The following is a 23,857-nucleotide window of genomic DNA, read 5'->3' on the forward strand; positions in this document are numbered from 1 at the left end:
ATATAAATTGAAAGCATTCTTTTTAAAACTAACTAAAAATGGTTTGCATTAATATTCATTTTTATAAATTTAAATAAAAACATTAATATAATTCATCAACAGAACAAAACTTGGCACAGCTGCGACACATTAAAGGTTCGTTATTGTTCGGCTCTTTCCGACATCTGTACCTCAAAGGGTCAAATTTTAGTAAGTAAATATCATATATATCTTGTTTTACTGCTCTAAATAATTCCTATTATTTAGAGATGGACGTAGGAATGTACAATAGAAACATTTAATATGATGAAATTTGCAAACATTGCCGAGTTTCTTTAATATTTTTTAATATATTATACTAACGATAACAATATTAAGGGCGACAGAAATTAGAGAGCCGGATAGATAATGTTGAATTTCACATTCGTATAACTATAAATGGGCCTGACATAGCCTACTGTACATATATATTTTACAATATATTATCCAGTAGCACGTTATAGCTTCACGGGGCCTAGGCAAATTTGAATTGGGGGGACCTCGTGTACTGTATTGATTTTCAGACATTTTTTTTAGGGAAATTTTTGGTCCATCTATCGTAAACTAATGTATGCCGCCATGCCCGAGCGTATCGTTGTATGTATCCACATAACAGGTTGTACTGTACCAAGTACTAAAGGTTTCTTTAAATTGTACCGTTGTTCCATAAGTAATTGCATCTTTGCCACGATTTTATATAATTTATTAACATCGTTTCCAATGTCTTCTTCTTGGTACGCAATTTTCTTGTCGACGAGTGTAGCCTACATTGAACAGTCATTTTTCAAATTAAATTTAATAGTCATAAGTTTAAAGTAATTTTAAAATTATATATTTCTATTGAAGCTATATTGAAACCTCGATAAACACGCATATATTTATTTTAAATCAAAAATCGAAAGAAATTCGATCTTCGTGTTTCTCGTGTGTTATTTGCGTTGGCAGATCCTATTGGGTAATTTGGCTTCATTTACATAAACAAAAATGACAACATTTTAGTTTATTTTGCACACGTCTAAATACAAATCTCTGTCATAAATCTATTTCAGAATTTTCGTAACGTTAACCACCGTGACGGCCGGATGACCGAGTGGTTAAACTATTGTCTCGATCTCTTTATTCTGTTACGAACGTACTGCCATCTAGTAATATTTATATAAACCAATAATATTTATTAAATTAAGATCTTTATCATATTGAATATTTGAATATTCAAATTTATCAAATATGGACATTAGTTTGGAAGATGTGTTTTGTAATATAAATTTAAAAAAAAAGATATCAACAGCAAGCAAAACTTTTTAATTCATATACACACAATCATTATACAACAAAGAACATCATAGAATTAATCTCATCCCAAGGGAAAAGAGGATTTTCAGAGAATTCTAGTAAGAAGGGGTAAATAGGAAGGAAGAGGATTGCCGTTCTGTTTTCTTTCTCCAATTCTTACGACATCACATAACATTTTATCTCTACATTTGGCGACGGTTAACTATTCTTTTCTGGCATATTCCGTGCTGCCAGTAATATTTATCACTTTTTTCTCTAATAATTCGTGACGTCACACGAAGATATTAACTTCAAAAAGGAATGTACAAACATTTATTTCAAATTAGTTTTTGTTTCTTCATTTAGAGTTGTATCCGCGTATTGTTCGCACAAACTACTTTCGGACATATCTGATTGCATACGAGAATAATATCTGACGTGTTGCGTCATCAAACCCATATCCTCTCCTTCGGCGGTTTTCTTACTCGGGATACACGAATTCAAAAATCCTAATATACCCGGCGTTGCTGAAATACATTAAAAATACAAATATAAGTCACCGTTATATTTATAAATAACGGAAATTTTTAAATATCGTATCTTACCTGTGTATCTTACCACGCTGTGACCAGCAACCCATAGGGCTAGATAAACAATGAGAGATAGGAAACACAATACCGTTCCCGTGACCAAAAACGTAATAGGCCCTGTTCGTTCAAATTCCTAAAATAATTAAAAAAAAAGAACCTTTAAATATTTTAATCTTTAACAGCGTATTGTCCTAAAAAAAAACACTGTTCATACTTAACCTACGCTAGGCGATTACGGTATATTAATCTAGCACCACGTTTTCCTCACAAATATAAACTTACAATTGTAAAATATGTAGAACACAACGTAGGGATAGGTCCTGTAGTTTTTAGGTTTACGTGTCAGAGTGATTTATTACGTGTAATTTTTGAAGTACGTATTGTTAATTTCCTTTCCGCGATAACAGCGATATAAAAAGTGCGTGATGAACGACAAACTTCGTTAATAAAATTTTCATGTCTGGAGACTCGCCATACACTTTACGAAGTGTTCCCGTGTAACTCTAAACCGCAACCCATCTTAATATGCGCCAATGCACTTCTTTAATTCCCTCGTCAATAAGATAAAGGACAAGAATAGAGATACAGATATAGAAAATAACGTTAATTTCCTTTATTTACTCGGAAGATACGGACGATAAAAAAAATACCACCTCTTTTATAACGAATTATTACAAAAATATACACAAAAAGAATGACAAAAAATAGAAATTTATTGTAAGAATATTCGTGACACATCTTACAATAAGCACTGAAGTATTTTAATAATATAACAATATAAATTTAACCGATACATACGTGAATAAGTACGTCCATTGTCGAAATATGTTTTTCGGGTTTGATCTTTAATTAGATAAGTGCAAAAATATGTCCACTTGAAAATCAAAAATCTTTTTTAGATAAAATTACCTACTCAACACGATTAATACCCCCTTATATTGTATTTTCCATTCGTTTTATATAAAGCACTCGGAAGGTAATTCAATGTACGTTTTGCAACTAAAACGTTTCAGAATTTCCCGATAAAAATAAAAATATACGTACTTAAAAGTGCCGTGAATGGATAACTTTAGTTGTTTTCGATCGATATACGTATATATATACTTTTTTCAACCATTTTAAAACACGAGAGAGTCATTTATGGGATACGACGTGTATAATTTTCCGTACGAAATTTTTTTCTATTCGATTATTAATGCGATAACAAACGAGATACTTACATGTCCTAGAATAACAGGCATTGACATTTCTCCCAGAGCCGCTCCAAACACTAGAAAGCTGGTAATGGTAGCTAAAAATGGAATACATTGTTTACTTTCTGTCATAACTTGATTATAATCCATAGAGTACACAAAAACAACACGTACGTGTTACATGTATATACTGTTCGGTCAAGGAAAGAGCTGTCGGGAAAACACTGCTCATAAATATACCCAATATACAAGTCCCAATTATTAATACTGTCTGGTTGTGTGACATCAGTAGCATCAATATCATTCCAAAGATACAACCGCTCTGAACGAAGAGAATAATAAAAGCTCATTCGAAACAATAATTAGGCCACGTATTGAATATATTCGATAAAAATGACTTACTATGTTACAGAATAGCATAAATGATGGCGCTAATTTTGTCGCCAGTGCTATAGAAATTAAACGACCGGTTGCGAACATTCCCTGGAAAAATTAACGTTTATATTATATCATTATTATTATTTTAGATGTAAAAATAGAACTTATAATAATAAGAATTGTTACAAGTTCTATTATATATTTCATACGGAACTTAAAGGGAATTTTGTTTAATCAGCTTATAAACAATACTTTTAAAGCTGTTTAAACAAACTTATCGCATGAATTTACCGATTGACTGTTATAAAAATAAAAAATGTAGACATATTTTACGGTATTACGTATTTAAAGTGGTATAGTTTTAGTAAAAAAACGTCATTCTTCTCCTCCTCCGAATACATTTAAACCGTTTGTAAGGCAAAGAAAATAAAGAACTTACCCAAAAAAGAGCATTGAGGTAGGCAGCATCGGATCTTTTTAATCTGACGGGTCCTTTTACAGCGTACGAGTAAACGTATCCGCCGTAAGCGGCCTAAAAATAAACGTCATTAACAAGCTTTAAACAGTTAAGCAGTAAGTTTATATACTCGTGTTAATAATTACTTGTAATCCATCATAGAGAAACATGAGAGCCGCGCATAGTAATGAGATTAATATGGTTTGGAATGTGGTAGCTGGAGGTACGTTGTCACCACGTTCTTCTGTAGCCGATGTTTCTGCATGATTTTAAATATTTTTACATAAATTATATATCTATTATTGCATTTTATTAAAGTTCCTTTTTTCTTAATATTAAACATGAACTAGCAAAACGAATAGTCTCACCTGTATCTGTACTTTCATACTGACCCTGTTTATTTTGGTTAAAGTCTCCACCTCCGAAATAACGACCGTATAATTCTCTCCCCACCAAAGACACGGTTAGAAGTACGACAGGTACCTTAATAAATACGGAAAATCAATTTAAAAATTCCTCGAGAGTTATTTAGGCCTATATTTAGAAATACAAACCATTAATAGAGCCATAATCCAGAAGGCATAGTCGATATGCGTACTGGCTTGAGCTTCTTTTAGAGTGGCAGCCGGCAGGATTTCGTTTTCATCGAAATTGTGTACAGTTTCTGAGCTATTATCAATGAAGGGCGAACAGTCTTCGTTTAAAAGAAACGGCTGTGCGATCATAGGGCTAACAAAGGCCCCAACGCCATAGAAAAAGTGTAATGCCTGTAATTTATTCACCAACGATATTTAGCAATGGATTATATTCTTAAGAAAGCGTCGAGTACGGATTACCTGTAGAAACGGCGACACGTCTTTACCATAGATTCTTATCATGTAGACGTTGGCCACCGTATCTATGGTTCCCATGAAATATCCCATAACGGCCAAGACGACGGCGAGCGCGCCTAAGATGCGACATACAGGGATTAAGGACATGGTGACGGTCATCATGATAGTACCCACCAGAAGCAAAACATTGGGAGTAAACCTAGAGAAAATATTAGAGAACTTTTAGTGTCGAGAAAGATTGTCCCGTAAGCCACCATTACCCCAGTTGGCTGTCAGCAAATGTAATATTGACGTCAGCCGATCCATATTATCTGTCACACTTCACCACTTCTCAGTCCATTAAATCGCTTGTTCTTTGTTAAGTCTGCGAGTCACATTTTTTTTTGCTTTCTTTCTTATCAAATTTTTCTTTCCTTCTTAAAGAAAAACTTGATTAATTCAAACTTCATTTATATTAATAAATTCGACAACAATATCCGTTTCTCCAATACTTACCATTCGGGGTATAGAATATAACCTAAAGGTGTACGAAAATAAAGCATTTACAGCCTACAGTAGAACAATTCAAACGTAACAGAAAGGAATCAAATTTCATTTTTAAATACTTAATTATTTAAGTCGCGTCGTAAAATAAAAGAAAAGAAAATAAATATATAAGATCCGACGACGGTGCTTGAAACAAAATGTCACGTATGCCACAGTATCCTTCTCAATATGGAAAAGTCATGTCGAGTAATCTTCTTATTCCCGAAGGATTGAGACGTGATCAATTCTCTAAAGAATTTTTTTAGCAATTTTTGAATCTTTCTAAAAATATAACACATAATTTCTTTATTTTTTTTAATCATTTAAAAGGGAGAAGGGGATTTAATGCGCTTAAATTACCGTAAGATAATCATATTACACGCCATTTTTTTAATGATAATTTTACACGAAATTACCGTTTCGCTTGTAATAACGAACAATTCCATTCTCGAGAAGAGAGGGGTGAACAGATAATTAATTATTCCACACACTATGATAATCGAATTGATGCTTTACTAACCCATACACCGATATTCGAGACGTAAGTGTGTTTACGTTATTATAAAAATATAAAGTAGTCAAACAAATAATAAAAGAACAAATCGCATAAAAATCAATTCGGTTGTTAGTACTGTACAGTACAAAATCATATTTTTAACGGTAAAGATTACGAAAAGACGTAATACGAAACGTCTTTCCGCCTACGAGAGCATTCGAATTTTGCACGGTTTAGCATCGGTATAGATCGAATTCCATCGATGCAGGTATTGTTATACGTTTGTTTATAGTTATTATTAAGATGGCCGCTTCCACTTTTACTCCCCGTCTTCTACTCTATTAATGCAATAATATAGTTTTTCTCCTCGACTTATTGACAAATGACAGAGTGGCCGCGATTGTCTACGGGGAAGGACGGCTTGCCAAATGAGTTCCATTTACCAAATCACGACGGATGTTACTTTTTATCTGTAGGAGGATGTTGCCATAGTAACATTTTTTCAATGTAAAAGCATCTTTTTTTTTTTATCTTTTCGTAATGCAAGAGTCTGGAGGAATCTTTTGGTTAGGAAGTAATTCCAGTACGATTATATAAATCGTTTACGGGACCATAGAAATAAGAAGACTTTTTAATCAGATAGAATATAAAATGCCAATGTTGTAGTGGCGCGGGTTCTTTTCTAGATTCGAATTTCGGAAATTGTATAGGTTAAACTGCGATAAAATGTTACAAAATATCGAAAAATCGAAGGTCTATCCACCTTTCCATAGTTAAAATTCGCATATATTGTCTCCTCTTTTTAGTACAACCCGTACTAAATCTCTCGAAATTCAATACTTCTTTAAGATCCCATCTTCTTATTGCCAAAGTAAAGAACATTTTATTAAGCATTCTATCGTAAATCTTTTATTATTATTATTATTATAACAACCAGCGCCCTTTAAGGATTACCGGAAGCGCCGCCATTTTGTATACCATAGGTAAATCTAACCGCATTTAATTATACGTTAATAAAATACTCCGAAATTACGTAGAAGGTCGTAATTCGCCAACTTTACTTGGTATCTTTTAAAATTAATGATTCTACAATCTACAGGATATAAAATTAAAGGAAAAAAAAAAAGATTTTAAATTATGTAAATTTAACGATTTAATAAGACAATTGGTGATAATAAAAATGCATTATTGTAATTAGAGGAAACTAATTTGATTTTAATTATAATATCAATTTTATATTTTAAATATGATAAATTATCATCAAAGTTCTCGAGGATAAGGTCAAATATCTTGGCATTTGTTGTAAAAGAGTATATAATAGGGGGCTAAAATAGAAATCGTGTGTTTGTTTTTACGGATTTTACGGGAAGAATAAAATACGAGCAAAGTAAGGCCGTTTAAATAGGTGAAGTAAGCCGTACTTGTCAGTTTGTATTTTCAAATAAATCAATCAAATACATGAAGGATAAGGATTGAAACATCATCTTTCATTTCATCAGCGTGTAACTCTATAAGGAACGAAATCGTTTATAGATATTCATTACACGGATATCGACGAGAATACAATCGAACCTGTAATAACGGCGGTCGTTGTATACAGGGTTTCGACTGTATATTAATATATATATTTTTTCTTTTTTTAAAGTTTAAAATAAAAAACAATCTCGTGAGATATTTCTTCACTTTCTCCAATTAGTTTTGATACGTCAACCGTTTAAAAGTAAGACTTTTAATTAATCTTCTTAAGTGTCTGCTTACTTATACAGTCAAACAACCGAAAAAGAAAAAACAAATACGTATATATACACTTAAAGAAATAACTTGCATCTGTTTTATTTATTTTTTAAATTGATTTTTTCTTTATATTTACAGCTTTAAAATCGTGTTTAACGATAACTCAAATACGACATTTATGTTACGACTTCTTTGCCTTTGATTTATGATAGCCGGAGGTGAAGAAAATCCTCGGCTTTCAATAATCAATTCACCCATTTTTATTTATGAGTTAAGATAAAGACTCCATTTTGTTATTATTTTGTGTTAGAAATTATAAGATGGTAAATGGATACAGATACCGAGAAGTAAACACTACACTACACACGGCCTACACCGGCCTTTAAAAGTGTTATAACCTAGTAAAATTTTGGGTATTTTTTTTTTTTTTAAATAAAAATTACGGTTATATTCTTTAGAATAACGTACACAAATAAAATACGTCACTGAGGAAATGAAAGATATGTTGTTGCATCTAAGCAGTCGATAATATTCGTGCAACTTCCTCACTTCGGGAGAGCGAATAAAAAGAAGAAGAAGAAGAAAAATAATGTGGGACACTCAACTGTTCTATCAGAAAACCACAGAAGTAAGTTGCTCGAAAGACTTTAAGCTGGGAAGATGGGGATTTGATCTTTCTTTCGTGGGAAAAAATCCTCTGGAACTAGCATCTACCTACTGTGGAAGCGAAGAATTCCTAATCCTTTCAGTAAAAGAAGTTTGGTTTTGTCACTTTTTAAATATTTAGACGTAGCTTTTGTTTTTAACTGCTTTCCCCCCTGCAATTTAAAAACCTTATGCAGGAAATAATAAGAAACCTATAATAGTTTCTCTTGTTTTTAACAAAGAGAAATTCACGCTCCTCCTTATTCTAACGCTTAATCTTAGTTCAAAATTAACACGCTCCTCCCTAATTTTGAACTAAGATTACCCTTAAAAACTGTATTGTTTTACGGCAATCGTAATCACAAAAGAGTGAAGATCTATCGTATTCATAATACGAGTAAATGCATAATTGATAAAGAGAAAAGTCTACCCGTAACTAATAGCAAATTAAAATTTATGAGGTCTTCCCGCCACTTATATAGGCCTAGTACTTACATTAGATATTGATTGAACAATGTGAAGATCACAAGTTTATGTAGAAAGGATGGCGAATATAATCAATACTCCGTCGTAGACTATAAAAGAATTTTAAAATCTCAATAAAAAGTGGCTAATTATACGAAAATTGATGTTAGAGGTCTAAAAATCCGTATAGGAATATGAAATTACGGTGGCATCTTTTCGGGAACGGGAGATATAGAAAATAATTGTAAATAATATTCATTAATCCCGTGAAGAAATAATCGATACCATTCACAAAGCTACAGAAGATCCTGCAAAAGGAAGAACTGAAACCTGTATGGAGAAGTAATCAAGCATGCCGTACAAGCTTTACCACCATTTCGAGCTACGAACGATCCCATAAAGTACGAAAGGATAGTCGAGTTCATTATATAGATTTTCAATCGTGTTTTATTCGTAAAATTCATCAATTAAACAAACGAATTTATATAGATCTTTCGTGGAAGATGCCGCAGGTAGAGGAAGTTACGGGAGATAAATTCATGTCGATATTTCACATCGATTTAATTGAATAATAAAAATTCAAAATCTTAAATAGAGAGTAAGAGGATGAGGAAGAGGAGGAGGAGGGATAACGCGCGTAATCTTTTTTTTAAACAGTGGAGCGGATGGTGATGAAAATTTTATAATGCCATTCTTTTTGTTTATGACGAACTGTAATCAGAAAATGCTTAGCAAAAGTCAACTAGTTATCTCTACAATTCCATCTATTGATTGGTTTCTGTGTACACAGATCGATATAAGGCGAGCAGCGACACATACGAATGGAAATCTTAACAATCACACCGAAAGGAAAAAACAAGATTTCGTTTTAGAGGAGTGCCACGCGACTTTATCACCTTTATAATCCTTGCCGGGATATTCCAATCCGTGCCATTTGTGTCAATGGTTTAAAATCTTTGCTGGAATATATATATATATATAATTTTCGCTTAACTATGGCAATTTTTCGGAAAATTTCTAGCGTGTCGGATAACACGAGTGACTAATTAATATAATATAGAGATAAACGAAAGTTATAAATATAGATAACTTGGTCGAAAGGACAAATATGACTTTCCTTTATACTTCGATTGCTTAATGATAATGGCGAGGTTGATAGAGCTCAATGGAATCGCAACCCCCGATGGAAATTAGCATCGATTGAGCCTAATATTATGTCTCTGTGGCTTACTAGTCAATATTTCATCGTATTTTCTTCGACCGTGTTTATTTACTTAGTTCATATTCGCTGGCTTAACCCGCACTCTTCTCGAGCGTAAAACGTAAAGAAAAAAAGATGGTCGCATCGTCTCTCTTCTTAATTTTTCTTAATTAACATTATTTAAATGCGAAGAATTACCGATAGTTTATTAAAAGGATCCTTTTGAAAATTCTCAATGAAGATTTTCTAAATTAAACTAAAGCTAAAATTTACTAGAACACTTTTCAATTATGGCGGAGAAATAGCTATTCGATTATACCACAGATGCGGGGTGGATCTAGTTTAGAAATGTAATAATTATCCACCGGGAGACTCATAGAATGCCGTAAAATTTCCATTAAATTTTAATTAATAACAGTTTATTGCTATCAAAGTTTTAGTCGGTGGTAATTACTGGCGAGGAATCTAGTCCGAATTTGCCACTACATTGGATCTCTCAATAATCATTAGAAGCTTGTTATTCGATTAGATCAGTTTCCAACAAAAGAAGATTAAACAGTAAGATTCAAATTTTAATTTAATATCCCACTCGATATGACACACGATCCCTCTATTTAACCATTCCCTCGAGAAAACAGCATTATATACGAGTCGCCATTGCATTTCTTAATCTTTAATCCCCCCAGTCAAAGATAATAAACGAAATAGACACTAACACAGTACATTTTTTAAATGGTTCGATCATTTAAAAAATGGTTTAAATGGTTTAAATGTGTTCGGGAGTCTCGAACATAGAGAATTCCAAAAAAATCCGGAGGGTGTAATTGAACACGATTACAATACTTTCCCGTGTTACGTTATAACAGCCGGGAAAGTAATTATCGTACTGTCCTACAACGGTATTTTTCCTAATGACTCAAACTTCAGTTCAGTTTAAATAATAAATATTATTTAACCTATAAATAATTCACTTATTCTGTGTAGAATTAATGTAACAATGGCGTAACAGTACGTAATAAAATGGGCTTAGACGTATATTTTTTAAAAATGACTTCCTTCCGCGGATAAAATTGCATCGAACTATTCGATTTTACCGGATTTGATTACGTTATAAAGGAATATAATAATATAATTTAGTAAAATGATTCATTATAAAGACGAAGTTTAGTATAAATGAAGACGAAATCATTCTTCCATTTCGGAAATCGGAATAATTTATCACATAGTCCTTACTCTAACGTGTTATTTTACACTGAGCGAAAGAGAAATGTGATGTATGCTTATAAATTTCTAAAAGAGGATTAATACAGTGGCTGGGAGGATTGATAGAGAAGAATTTTCGATAAAAAAGAATAGAAAATCTCTCGAGGCACGGTCGGTATATTAAAAAGAAGGGATCGAACTATAGATTAAAGAGAAATTATAGGTAGCATCTATATATAGAGCGAAAGAGGAACGGATTCTGATTTATAGATCGGAAAAACTCTATTAGTACTCGATTAATGGAGTGAAAAAGGCGAAAAACAAAAGAAAACGACTGCGCACCGTGTCAAAAAGAGAGTAATAATAATAATAATAAACTAATTTATGCTAAAAATTGATTTAATTAAATCACTTTCCAGGCTAATTAAAATTAAGTGAGAGATGTTATACCGTAAGAAACTCTAGTGTTTATTGGATCGGTTGTCGAAGTCGAGTGGAAAGAAAGGGGGGAGAGGGGAATAAATAAAAGTAAAAAGTTCCAGTAAAACATTACAGATCTTATCGGCTTTTAAAAAGTTAATCCATTTTCCGGAGAAAACGTTGGCTGTTTCTACTTGATGATAATTCGAGCTTGTGCCACTTTGCGAATTACAGAGAGTATCGATCAACGTCTTACTTCAAATGGTCCAACAACAGTAGTTTAATGCAGTTAAGGTAAAACTTTATTTTATTCTCATTCAAAACCTCGGAAAACGAATTTCCATTACAATCGGGAAAACTAAATTAAAAATTTATGAGCGGGAACTCGACTATAATTAATTTAGTCGTACGTTTGCTCGCTTACTATTATTATAGTTTTATGTTATTACTTGATATATAAGTAGGCCTTTTACCGTAGAATTTATCGAATTTTTCGAACAAAAATTGTTTACAATATTCAAAATTTCCAACACGCGCGGTCGTAAAACAAATAAACAGAACACCAGACTTTAAAGGCGCCTTATCAATCTACTTTATAACATTTATGAATAAGTATCAAATATAATATTCGATTCGAATTTATATATTGAATTTGACAAGTGTTTACGCTCTCGAATTAAAAAACAAAGCCGGAAATATTCTACACGCAGCTTAATACGGGTGTATAACCTATTGTCAGGCGATTACACAGATGTTGCGGTAGAAAATCCCTCAATATCGTCGCGTAAGATGTGCTATTTATAAGATTTTATATCACTATTCACCCGGGATATAATCGATAATATTCAATACTCCCGTGTTTTACTCTGTGACAATTTATAATCTCGATTAAAACCACTGTTTAAGCGACATTAAGTATTTATTCTTTGAGAAACTTTTACTAAAGTAAGAATATATATAAGATTCTGATATTGTGACAGAAATCAAGAGGGAGATTTCGATGGATTGGGCATTTGGAAAGGATGGACCCGGAGAGAAATGTGTCTCGAGTGTATAGAGAAAGACCAGAGGGGAGAAGGCGGAGAGGGAGACCACGAAAAAGATGGGATGAGGATGTGGAGGCTGATTTGAGAAGGATGGGTGCGAGCTGCTGGAGAAGGAATGGGTGAAAATCCTGGATGAGGTCCTTCAAGGACTATGAGGGCCAGAGAAAAGAAGAAGAAGAATATAGGCCTATATATATGACTGTAAACTGGAGTATATAACCATAAATAATATTTAAATTTAGTATGTAAGAAGGAATTCTATTTGTTAAAATTTTTATAACCACGATGCAGATTTGTTGTCACATTAAGACATTTTGGCAAACCTCCAAATCTTCGAATAATCTCTCGGTGAATATTTTAATTATTAACTTTTCGATGTATTAAAGATAAATGAGATTAAATAACATCCGTATTGTTTCCAAATTACTATTTTCGACCGGAAGTAAGAAAAAGTAATCATTTTTTTTGGAAGAAAATAGATAAATGGAAGTTGTCGATATTATAATATACAAGAGAACAAAAGCACTCGACGATAATAATAAATTTAGGTGATAAATATTCACTCGGGTCACTAAAATGTCACATTTTTGGTTGTCATAGTTACAATTATGGAGATTATTCGGAAGCTATTTAGTATATATAACGAAGAGCAATTGGTTAATTTGTTTATTTTATCCTAAGTAAAATCTAATTGTAAGAAAATTTACATTGTTCTGTCCATTGTTTTTCGAAAATTAATGGAAGTGTTCCTTCTGTCATCTTGTCAAATGTTTGTTTTTCTTAGGGAATTTTTTAAAAAAAAAGACAAAAATAAATTCTTTGGGTGGAATAATAACGTTTTCTACTCGTCTCGTGTCTTGTTTCTACCGAGAAAGAAACAATAAAATTTTATCAAGTTTTGTATTATTACCTGTGGGTTCGACTCTTTTAAGGGAAACATTCCCATAAGGCATTACTATTGAATTTTCTTGGCGAATATTTCATTCTCTCTGTCGAATTTCTTAATTTAATTACTGTTCTAACTTAAGTTTTGTTTAAAAATCTACGATGTTAAATTATTTAACTTTTTAACCGAGAAAGTCATTTTGTGTGTTTTCTATTTTAAAATCTCTTCAATTTTTTTTTTTGTATTTTTTAAAAATAAAATACATTCTCCTTTTCTGTTTATTTCTTTAATTATGTAAGCTTTTTTTTTCCTTTTGGTCATTTAAAAAATACGTTAACAATTTCATATTTATATAATGCTCATTTATGAAAACATAAAAATTGTTTTCATTATTTTGAATTAGGAAGAAGTTAATTAAATCTGGGTGGATTTTTCAACGTTTTACTCTTGCAACAAAACGAACCCCCCCCTTTATTCCTTCTACGATGATTACAAGACCCCACCTAGAAATAAAATCGCATTTTATGAAGATTAATAAGAGATTTACCCCCAAAAATAATAAAATAAAACACTGTAAAACACACACACACACAAAAGACAGAAGAAGAATTATGCTTAACTTCATCCATTCCCATTCAATTTAAATACATAAAAGATGTCTTAAAATCGCTCAACTGATCACAATTAATTCCGTAACTAATTAAATTTTTAATTCCGAATTAAAACGTTTTAATTACGTGATCGATCAGTTTTAATTCCCGTATAAACGATTTCAATTTCGTTAATTGATCGTTTGAATTTCTGATAGGTGATCGCGCGCATTCGATAATTGATTATTTAAATTCGTTTAAATCGATCGTTACATCTCGGCGGTTGATCGATCCTTTTTAATCTTCCGCAAACGATCGCATTTTAATTCCGTGTCTTTAATTTTATAACCGTGTATATTATTAACTACAAGAGAATGAATTTTATTAAGTGAATTATTATTAATTCCATTATTAAATCATTAATTTCAATATCTTCTAACATCGAATGGAAATTTAGAAAAAAAATAATAATAAAATAATAACAACTTTGGTGTAATGGCTTAATTTTATTTTACAACTTCCTGCGTGTTAAAAATACGTAAATTAATAAAGATAAATGGCTACGAAATTCGCAAATTTTTCTCTTGTTAAATTCTCCTTTTAGTCGGGTTATAAATTTCGATTTTCATAGTGAGATAAAGTTAATATTTATTAAAAAACGAAGACCGTCTTTTTTTTCCACGCCAACGAAAGTTTAAAGTTTATTAAATCAATAATAGTTAATAATCCCTCCCTCCCTCCCTTCTACCAATGATAAAAAATAGTATAAGGGATGACTACCGATAATAGGAAACGAATTACAAAGAGTTATTACTTAGACGGGAAAAGATATCCGTGGCATTCCTTCTATTCATTCCTATCTGATCTAATACAGTAGGAAAACAGAGTCACTCTATAGAAAGGATAATATATCGCTCTTCGCGCCTCGTAACAGATAAAACGGCTACACTAGATAAAGGGCCTACATTGCCGTGTTAGGGTTGATTCTAATACAATATACGACCACACCCACGGATAAAATGGATCACAGTATTTACTTTATCGATTGTACCCTTCACGCGGGGAGCGAATGTCACGCATAATAAAAATTTCCATCGCGTTAAACGAAAATTTTACGGATTCTCCATTTTCGAAAGACACGTGATCGATAGGGTATATATTAAAATATAACGTCACAGGAAAGAGACCAATGACGCGAATTCCGTTTCGAAATTCCCAAACTAGACGACCGAATGCAGACTCCGTCTTAAAAGGGTCGGTAAATGAAGATAAATAGAGCAACATTTCATCAGCACTGCTGGAGATCAATAAAATGAAGAACCCCTACCGAAGTAACGAATGTTGTCAAGTTTTTGAAATACAACTCCATCCAATCGAATGTATAAATATGCCGCCGCATGCAATTACGTCAAACGATGATGATGATGATGATAATGTAAAACTCGTAAACAGTACCAGGAAAAACAATGACGTATACATCCTCCGGAGGAATAAGAAAAGTTTAAAATCTCTCTATCTCTACGGGGAGGGGCGATTTATGCAACGTGGATGCAATATTTTAGCGCATTACTATTCTTTTTCTCTTCGGGAAGTGTGTCTTCTCTCGTCCCTTAGCTTTTTTCGAGTTTGTCATCGGATGTCGTGTTGCTATAGTAACGCCTGTCTGTCTTTTGTCTTTTTTACTTTTATCACCGTCACTCGAGGGGGGGAAAAGAATAAAATCTCTGCCAAATTTTGACGCTTATAACTTTTAACATTTCTAAGATATTTATTATTTTATTCTCGTTAACGAAGAGAAGGAGAAAATATTTTTCTACCCTTTATTACACGGGTATCGAATAATAAAACGACTTCTTTCGTCTTTAAAATTTCTCAGTAGTAAGCAAGCTTTACACCTTATCTTAAATGGATAAATCTTATATATTTCCTTGCGATAATATAACGGAAATAAGAAATATTAAACGAACGTGTGCTGGAAGTGAGATAGTAGAAGTTTGTTTAATCAACACGAGAGTTTTATTCATATATTTTCGCTATTTAAATTACACGGCGGAGTTTAAATCCCTTTTAAAGATGGCGGAATTAGTGGAAACATCCATCGTCGTCCTTGTTAACACGCATTGTTAGAATGTGTCGACAATGTAGTTCTACTCCATTGGTGATTGATAATCCTTCACTTCCGCAGAAGAATATATGTTTATGTAATTAGCTTGCGGTAGAAACTGTTATTATCGTCCATTATAAAGATTTTCCACTCGACGGCGATTAAGAAAAACATAACGTTATGCTCCGAAAACGCCTATCCGAGGGATAATTGACCAAATATTAAGCGTTATCTCCTCCAATTCCAATGATTTATTTCCGTTTTTATATATTAATATAGACGATTTGACCACGTCGATATAACGAGATTACGTAAACAAGAAACAAACAACTAGCTTACAGAACAATACAAGAGAATGAAGCTTATGTTAAGAGCTTTTATGGGAGGAAGAACTGATAAGATGATTATTGTACATTTCAAACATTTTAAACGAAGAAACAGATCGATAAAATAACGTACATTTCGGTTAAATGATTATTAATAACACTTATGAAAATACTAAAAATGGCGATTTCTCTATGTTAGACTATCGCCCCTTTCTTTGGTAGAATGAAAAATCGTAAATTTACTCATTTCGAGACCCCAGAGGGTCACAAAAGAAAATATTGCTGTAGGGGTTACGGGTTTATTTATGTGATGGATAATGTCATTCTTTTTGATCGCCGTTCCATGTAGACAAGGAAGTGATGGAAACTATAAACTTACATAGAAAAGAAACTACTTTTACAGAATTTACGTATGTAAAGGACATAAACAATAAGCATAGAAGCTTAGAGACTTATATAATAGGAAGTTGTTTTTGCTCGACACGTTTTTCTCGCCGCGATAGAATAATTTCTCCTTTAAGCCAATATTGTAATTTTTTTATATTTTTTTAAATGCGGTTTAATTTTATTGAATAAAAATTTCGATCGATGAACGTTCAACGCATGATTTTGCGTGTTTTTGACGATGGATTTTTGTGTAGATTCTTCCGCAAGGACGTATACAGGCAATAAAATAAATTGATCGAAGATTTATTTCTTTTTGAAGTCCGATGGAGGCACAAAGTCGCTATGAATATTATTTTGGCAGTATGCCCGAGAAACACGAATAACCCGATTACGGAACACTCGTTTCGGTTGCGCTTCCATTAAAAAAGTCCATACTGTTATTTTTGTATGAGGTCTCTCCTTTATAGACCTACTATCTATTGACTTTCAACAAGAGAAATTTTTTTTTAAGTTAAAAAAAATCTCCGTCGGATTATGAATGAAATAAAACTATAAAAACGGTATTTCGTGTACTTTAAAATGATATTTTCCCATCGCCTGTAACAAGTGTACAAGTTTTTAAAATGGAAAATTCTCATACCGTTAATTAATACACCGACCGACATATAGTATTTAACTCAGAAATACATTCTTTTAGAAAGTATAATACGTTAAAACGGACTAAGAAATCACGGCATAAAATCTCTGTTTCACGCGAATACCACGCCCAAAAATTAACCTTCAAAAAAAAGGTTAATACTTCAATTAAAGAGGAGGAAAAAAATGTTCTTACCTTTGTACAAGAATACCTCCACAGGCAGATCCCAAAAGAATAAATAGAGACTGACTGAAGAACACCCATGACATAGTTGAAAAAACAGTACTGGTTTTGCATCCTAGATCTAATAGTGTGGGACCGAGGAAAGCCACACACAGGCCAAAACTCCAAAAAACAGAACATAACGTTACTGTCGCGTGTTTATGCTTCCAGAACAGTTCGTAAAAATGTTCTTTTCTGGTAGGTATCGTGGCACTTGACAGAGTGATAGCTCCTCTGACCGTGCTGGCCAAATCCACACGTGATCCACCTAATTTCCACGAAGATTGAAGATTTTCGTTAGGCGTCAGTCCAGCCCCGGTTCCGGTTCCGGTTCCGGTTCTTTCCGTCGGTTGCGATGCGTTTTCCTCCCCCTGGCCCTTTCCCTCTTGTTGATAAGTTTCCGTCATTACTGTGTCTGATCCGACATCATTGTATACAACTCTTACTTTACGCGACCTTCGGATGAGACCGACTATAGCGCCACTGACTGTTTTGATACTGAATAACATCCATCGACTTTTACGTGGCGCATGCGTTAGTCACTTCTCTACAGGAGATGTGGGCAGGTGAGTGGGACACAAAGGTGAAAACAATCGCAACTCCACGCTCCATCCTCACCCCCACATCGTTCTTTAAAAAATTTAACCGCCCAAATATTTAACAAAAGATAAAAAAATTAACTAGTCAAACAGCTTAGAATAGTCTAAAAATTATAGACAATAGTCTAAGAAGTGTAGACCAGCATATAAACTAGTGTAAACATCCTACACGTCGTTGTAGTTTAATTGATTAAAGACGTAACATCCTTATGTGGTTATATTATCGCATCGAAATAGAGTCTAGACTATTTTATATACTTAAACGGATGACATAAATCTTCCACAATGAACAGCACAAGAGATAGTAAACATTCTCGGAATTCTTCAGCTAGGAAACATTAAACCACCAACACACTCTTAAAATTTAATAGAAAAATTCAATTTACTCTATTAATTACATATATATTAAACATTATAATATATAGTAAAATAGAATAATTATCTCAATATCGTGTTTAAAGAGAAAAATCTCGACATGTTGAATTGATAATCGGTATTACTGGACCAGATTTCTGTGACTCAGCACAACTTCCTGGATTAAAATCGATCGGAAATTGCCACATACAGGTATGGTTCGACCGATTGATAAAAAAAATAACAACGTTTTAAAAGATTTCGAAAAGAATTCGACATTAAAATATTAAAAAAAAATATTCCTCCTTAAAAAAAAATAAAAAGCAAATTTTCCTGTAAAAGCTGCTTCCCCGCAACGCTTTTAAGTCTTGTAATATAAATAATCCATTTTATCCCTTCAAGAGATAATTAATTAATTTGCAAGAAAATTAAACTTTAAATATAATTAAGAATTTATATTAGTAATCCAATTAAATTTACATTAAGGATAATTTATTATTATATTAATTTAAAAAAATACTTTTACTAATTTGTCAACCGGATATAAATAAGAATAATAAAGAAGTATGATCAAATATATTGTATTTTATGTTGACTATGTTTATTTTTAATTTAAAAACGTCTTTTTTTTCACTCAAGAATATATTTATTTGTAAAATTTACAATTTTTACAAAATTATTTTAATTATTTTCCTCCGAAGAGGCGAGCTCTTTTCGCATCTTTCATTAAACGTTTATTAAATCCTGAAAAATAAATTTACTTTTTAAATTTTATTTTGTATTAATTTAACTTTTTAAATAAAGAAACAGCTTTCATACTTCATTTAAAATTCTATTGTGATAGCTTTTGTCCGGAGATATTCATTAAGCGCTTCTTCACCTGCAAATGAAATTTGAATGAAGATTTTTCAATTTAATTATTAATTTAAGAAAAAAAAAACAAAAATAAGAATATTTCTGTAGTTACCGAGATCCTTGCCGAATCCTGACTGTTTGAAACCTCCGAAAGGAGCTGCGACGTCCGTTTTATTATAGCAATTGACGAAACAGGTTCCGGATTCGATGCGATCGCTCACGTACATTGCCTTGGATATATCTCTGGTGAAAACCCCCGAAGCTAAACCGAACTCTGTTGCGTTTGCGCGTCTTAAAACTCCTTCGACGTCGCTATACGGAAAGAAACCTTTCGAATTAATTCATTTATAATAAAATTTATTAAAATTTTTTTCTATAAGTTAGAATTTCTATACTGCCATACACAGGTGGTCATTTTCTAAAAGAAATCATCATATAACACCTAAATTCTAACTTGTCATATACAATTGACTGCTTGTCAGTCAGAGCTGTTATGGTAGACCATTAGGCTGTTTTTATTTATTGATTGTTTGGAAGAAAATGTTTAATTTTGAATAAAGAAATAATTTCTTTAATTTTTCTTAAATAAATATCTAAACAATGTAAATTTATTATTAAAAATATATAATTTTCAAATACTAATAATACATTTTGTATTGTAATTAGAAAATCATTTCTTACCCATTTTTGAATTTCGAAATGATCATTATCGGTCCGAACGATTCTTCTTTAGCGATAAACATGTGATCTTCTACTTCGGTAAATATTGTAGGTTCGAAAAAGTAACCTTAAAATAAATTTTCTTTTTTAATATCTTTTATACAATAATATAAAATAATTTTAATTTTTCAAACATTGTAAAGCATAAAAATATTGAATATTTTACAAACTTTTAAACACTTTTTCCTTAATTAAAACAAATTACCATATTTTCTGGCATATAAGACAACCCCCAACTTTTACGGTTAAAATATAGAGTTTGGGATATACTTGACCTATAAGAAGACCCCCCCGACTTTTGAGAAGTTTTCCTGGGTTAAAAAGTCGTCTTATACGCCAGAAAATACGGTACTTAAAATTATTTTTTAAAGTTTTTTTATAGCTTGGAGGTGAATTTTTGTCAGACAAAGTTTATTGGCTTCTACAGCATTAATTTTATATATTTCATACAGCATCACAATGAACTGACAAGAGAGCTATAATTGATAAAGCTAATCCAGTCTGATATTTAATGTAAATTTTTTTTATAATATTGATTATGTATATTCATAAAAGAGTTATATATAAAAAAAAGTTATACGTAAAAATATTTAATAAGGTATTAGATATGAAATAGCTTAAATTGTAGACACGCGCTTTTAAATAAATTATAAAATTTGATAAATATTTATAATAATTGTAAAAAATTAAAACTATTATTATTGAAATAATAATAATTAAAATGCAAATTTAATTTTTATCTTATTTATTAGAGTAGATAACTTTTAAAATTAAATAAATTTTAAAATAAGCATTGATTTATTAGTTTTTTTTTTCAATAAATTCAAGTTATTATTAAATCATTTTACGCAATAATTAGTTTTATAATAAGAGGAATATGTTATGTTATACACCATTTAATTCTAATCTTCTGAAAATATAATTAAAAAATTTTATTTATCTTATTCCAACAACAGAATTAGAAGTGATAAGAAATTGATTTTTTCCAGCTGTCATTTTATTAAGATACGAACACTAATAAACATCGACATAATGTAAAATTAGTTCCGTCGCCGAGTAATTTTCTTGTATTTAAATTTAAAAGCGCATAAAAAAGAAGTTTATGAAAACTGTAGAAGAATTTAAAAAATGCAATTTAGTCATTAATTGACAGAACTAATAATAATAATGAAATAAAACAAATTAAATATACCATTTCTATTATATAATTAATAGTAATCAGAATATAATATTAATTACATTAGTTTTTTTATATGACTACTTACAGTAATTTAATAGCATAAAAATTTTAATCATTTAGTAAAATAACAAAATATTGTATATTTAAAACTAAAAAATACATTGTAATTTGCATATAATAAAACTTAAATTTTATTCAATTCATTTTGAAATATTCTTACAAAAATGAAGAGAAGCGTCCGTATAAATAGCGAATTAATCAATTCATATTTCTCTTGTTTACTTCATTATTATTTTTATACATATGTACAAACTTTAATGCCAATGATGTTCATTATAAATCAAGTATACTACTTTAAAAACTATGCTGTATAAAGTATAATTTGAAAATATCACATAAAGTATATAAGTTATACAACTAGTCCCGTGTGCGAGAGCGGGGTTTAAAGAAAAGACCCGTTATTTTTCCATAACGTAGTTTATTAATTTTTACAATGTCGATGTGTAAAGTAATACAATACAGTAGACTAAGGAGAAACTGAACAGTTACAAAATAAATATAAATGATTTAATTTTTTATTTCTTCCCAAATGGGAATTAAATCTCCATGTGCGCAGCATTAAATATTCATTAAAGATAAACTAATGAATTCCTTAACTATGTAAAAATTACATTAAAAATTCATTCATTATATATGTATATATAAAAGCCAAATTTTCTATTTACCAAAATTAAATAATTTTGAAGCATTAATATAAAATTTAATAATATAATAGCAATTTTTATGATAAATAATATTTTTATCATGAATATTTTACTTATAATGTTATAATTTGCAATTGAATTATTTTAACAATTAATCTCTGACAAAATAGAAACAAAAAAGTCAAATAAGAAAATTACAATAATTGTATAATTAGATAATTAATTTTAAATTTAAAACTGTTAGTTTGATTTATGCAATTCTTCTCATTTATTTCCTAAACTACAATTACTACATATTTTTATATTACACTCGTCGATTATTCTCATTGGAAAAACCGACAGATTATACATTATATTTACGAGAGAATAAATTGAAAATTTTAAGTGAAAATAATTCATATTTTATCCTTATATTCAATAACTTTCAATACAGTATATGCTGCAAGAGAGGTTGCATGTATTATTTAATAAAATATAACTTTGAATATTGGGAGAATAAGAATTTTGTTTATGTTATCCTTTGTTTACTCATCATTTCAGTAAACTATTATAAATACTAATTTCATATTTAAATGAAAAACATTATTTAGAAATACGTTAAAATGCTAGAAACTCGTTACTTTAATCGACGTGTTATTCAGTTCGTTATTATATAAAGTTTTCAATTGTACCTTGGGCAATTCATTACGGATAATAAATAAATTATTAACAATTATTCATTCGAGTATAAATAATAAATATACTTATTTGTTATCAAATTAATTAACAGAATTAAAGTTATAAAAAAATCCATGTGTTATTAATAAATCATTAAACTTGGTAAAAAATTGATAAGGTTTTAATAATTTAATACGTGACTTAAAAAAAATGTTTTTAAATTACGCTACCTGGTCTATTTAACCGTTTTCCTCCGTAGACAAGTTTAGCTCCTTCTTTTATTCCAATTTCACAATATTCTAAAAGTTTATCTAGATGTGCTCTGGAATTCAATTAAAAACAATTTTTTTAATACGATATGACGGTCAATATTATTATTGTTATTATTTTATTTAATTTTCAAGAGTTACTTATGATTCTGCGGTCCGTGGTGAGTTGAACGATCTAATGGGTCACCAATAGCAATTTTTTTTGTTTCTTCTATCTAGTAAGATAAAAGAATTTAATTTGTTAACCTTTTAAAGTTTAACATATAAAATAAAATGCAAAGTTAAAGATTTTTACCACTTTATTTACAAATTCATCGTGTATCGCTTCTTCAACAAATAAACGCCCAGCAGCAATACAATTTTCACCTTTATTGAAATAAACACCACTCATACTCTGAAAAAAAATGTTCTCGACATTAAAAATCTCTTTAAAAGAATATTATCATTATCATTATTGCTGTTATTAATTTATCCAAAAAATCTTTTTTCTATTATACATAGTTTTTCATAGTTGATTACTTTAAAATTAATTAATATTGATTACTTAAAGAATTCACGGAACTGCTGTAAAACAAACCAAATTTTTTCTGTCCGAGTTGCCTTTTTATCGAAAAGTTTTTATAAAATTTTTTATTGATATTTAATTAAATTTGCGAATTGAATGCTATACAAACAAGTAAAAATGGATTTCATCTATAAAATTAAGATTTAATTATATGGCATTTATTAAAATAAAAATGGATGTATATTTTATAAATCCATCTTCAATATATATTATTTACTTAATAAAATTGTATTAAAAATTACAAATTAAAAAAAATGCTAATACAGTGGACCCCCGATATAACGCGCATGTCGGACGGGAAACAACACCTGCATTATAAGGTGAAC

General features: G+C 30.7%; 2 protein-coding genes across 3 annotated transcripts in view; both read right to left on the reverse strand.

The window, feature by feature from the left end:
- Nucleotides 1-1,299: 1,299 nt before the first annotated feature.
- On the reverse strand, nt 1,300-18,128 carry LOC136980577 (major facilitator superfamily domain-containing protein 4A-like). Of its 2 annotated transcripts, none has more exons than XM_067276724.1 (11): nt 17,602-18,128; nt 4,745-4,940; nt 4,463-4,675; nt 4,301-4,391; nt 4,055-4,167; nt 3,891-3,983; nt 3,476-3,556; nt 3,248-3,395; nt 3,101-3,171; nt 1,896-2,013; nt 1,300-1,817 (listed from the first exon to the last, which is right to left on the reverse strand). In XM_067276724.1, the coding sequence occupies exons 1-11, from the start codon at nt 18,033-18,035 to the stop codon at nt 1,624-1,626; spliced, it is 1,752 nt and encodes a 583-aa protein (XP_067132825.1). In that variant the 5' UTR covers nt 18,036-18,128; the 3' UTR covers nt 1,300-1,623. The 2 variants fall into 2 exon arrangements, with proteins under 2 accessions (XP_067132825.1, XP_067132819.1); XM_067276718.1 differs by having other exon boundaries at nt 4,277-4,391.
- A 1,076-nt stretch (nt 18,129-19,204) lies between these two features.
- Nucleotides 19,205-23,857, reverse strand: part of LOC136979986 (mitochondrial 10-formyltetrahydrofolate dehydrogenase) — a 28,563-nt gene continuing 23,910 nt past the window's right edge. The window contains exons 18-24 of the mRNA XM_067276010.1: nt 23,262-23,360; nt 23,108-23,181; nt 22,928-23,019; nt 20,118-20,223; nt 19,549-19,748; nt 19,401-19,461; nt 19,205-19,325 (exon numbers count right to left, since the gene is read on the reverse strand). Coding sequence (XP_067132111.1) covers nt 19,406-19,461; nt 19,549-19,748; nt 20,118-20,223; nt 22,928-23,019; nt 23,108-23,181; nt 23,262-23,360 — 627 coding nt within the window. The 3' untranslated portion in view covers nt 19,205-19,325; nt 19,401-19,405. The remainder of the gene's footprint in view (nt 19,326-19,400; nt 19,462-19,548; nt 19,749-20,117; nt 20,224-22,927; nt 23,020-23,107; nt 23,182-23,261; nt 23,361-23,857) is intronic.

This window comes from Centruroides vittatus, unplaced genomic scaffold (genome assembly GCF_030686945.1).
Source record: "Centruroides vittatus isolate TY-2023 unplaced genomic scaffold, ASM3068694v2 contig_1159, whole genome shotgun sequence".
NCBI classification, from domain to species: domain Eukaryota; kingdom Metazoa; phylum Arthropoda; class Arachnida; order Scorpiones; family Buthidae; genus Centruroides; species Centruroides vittatus.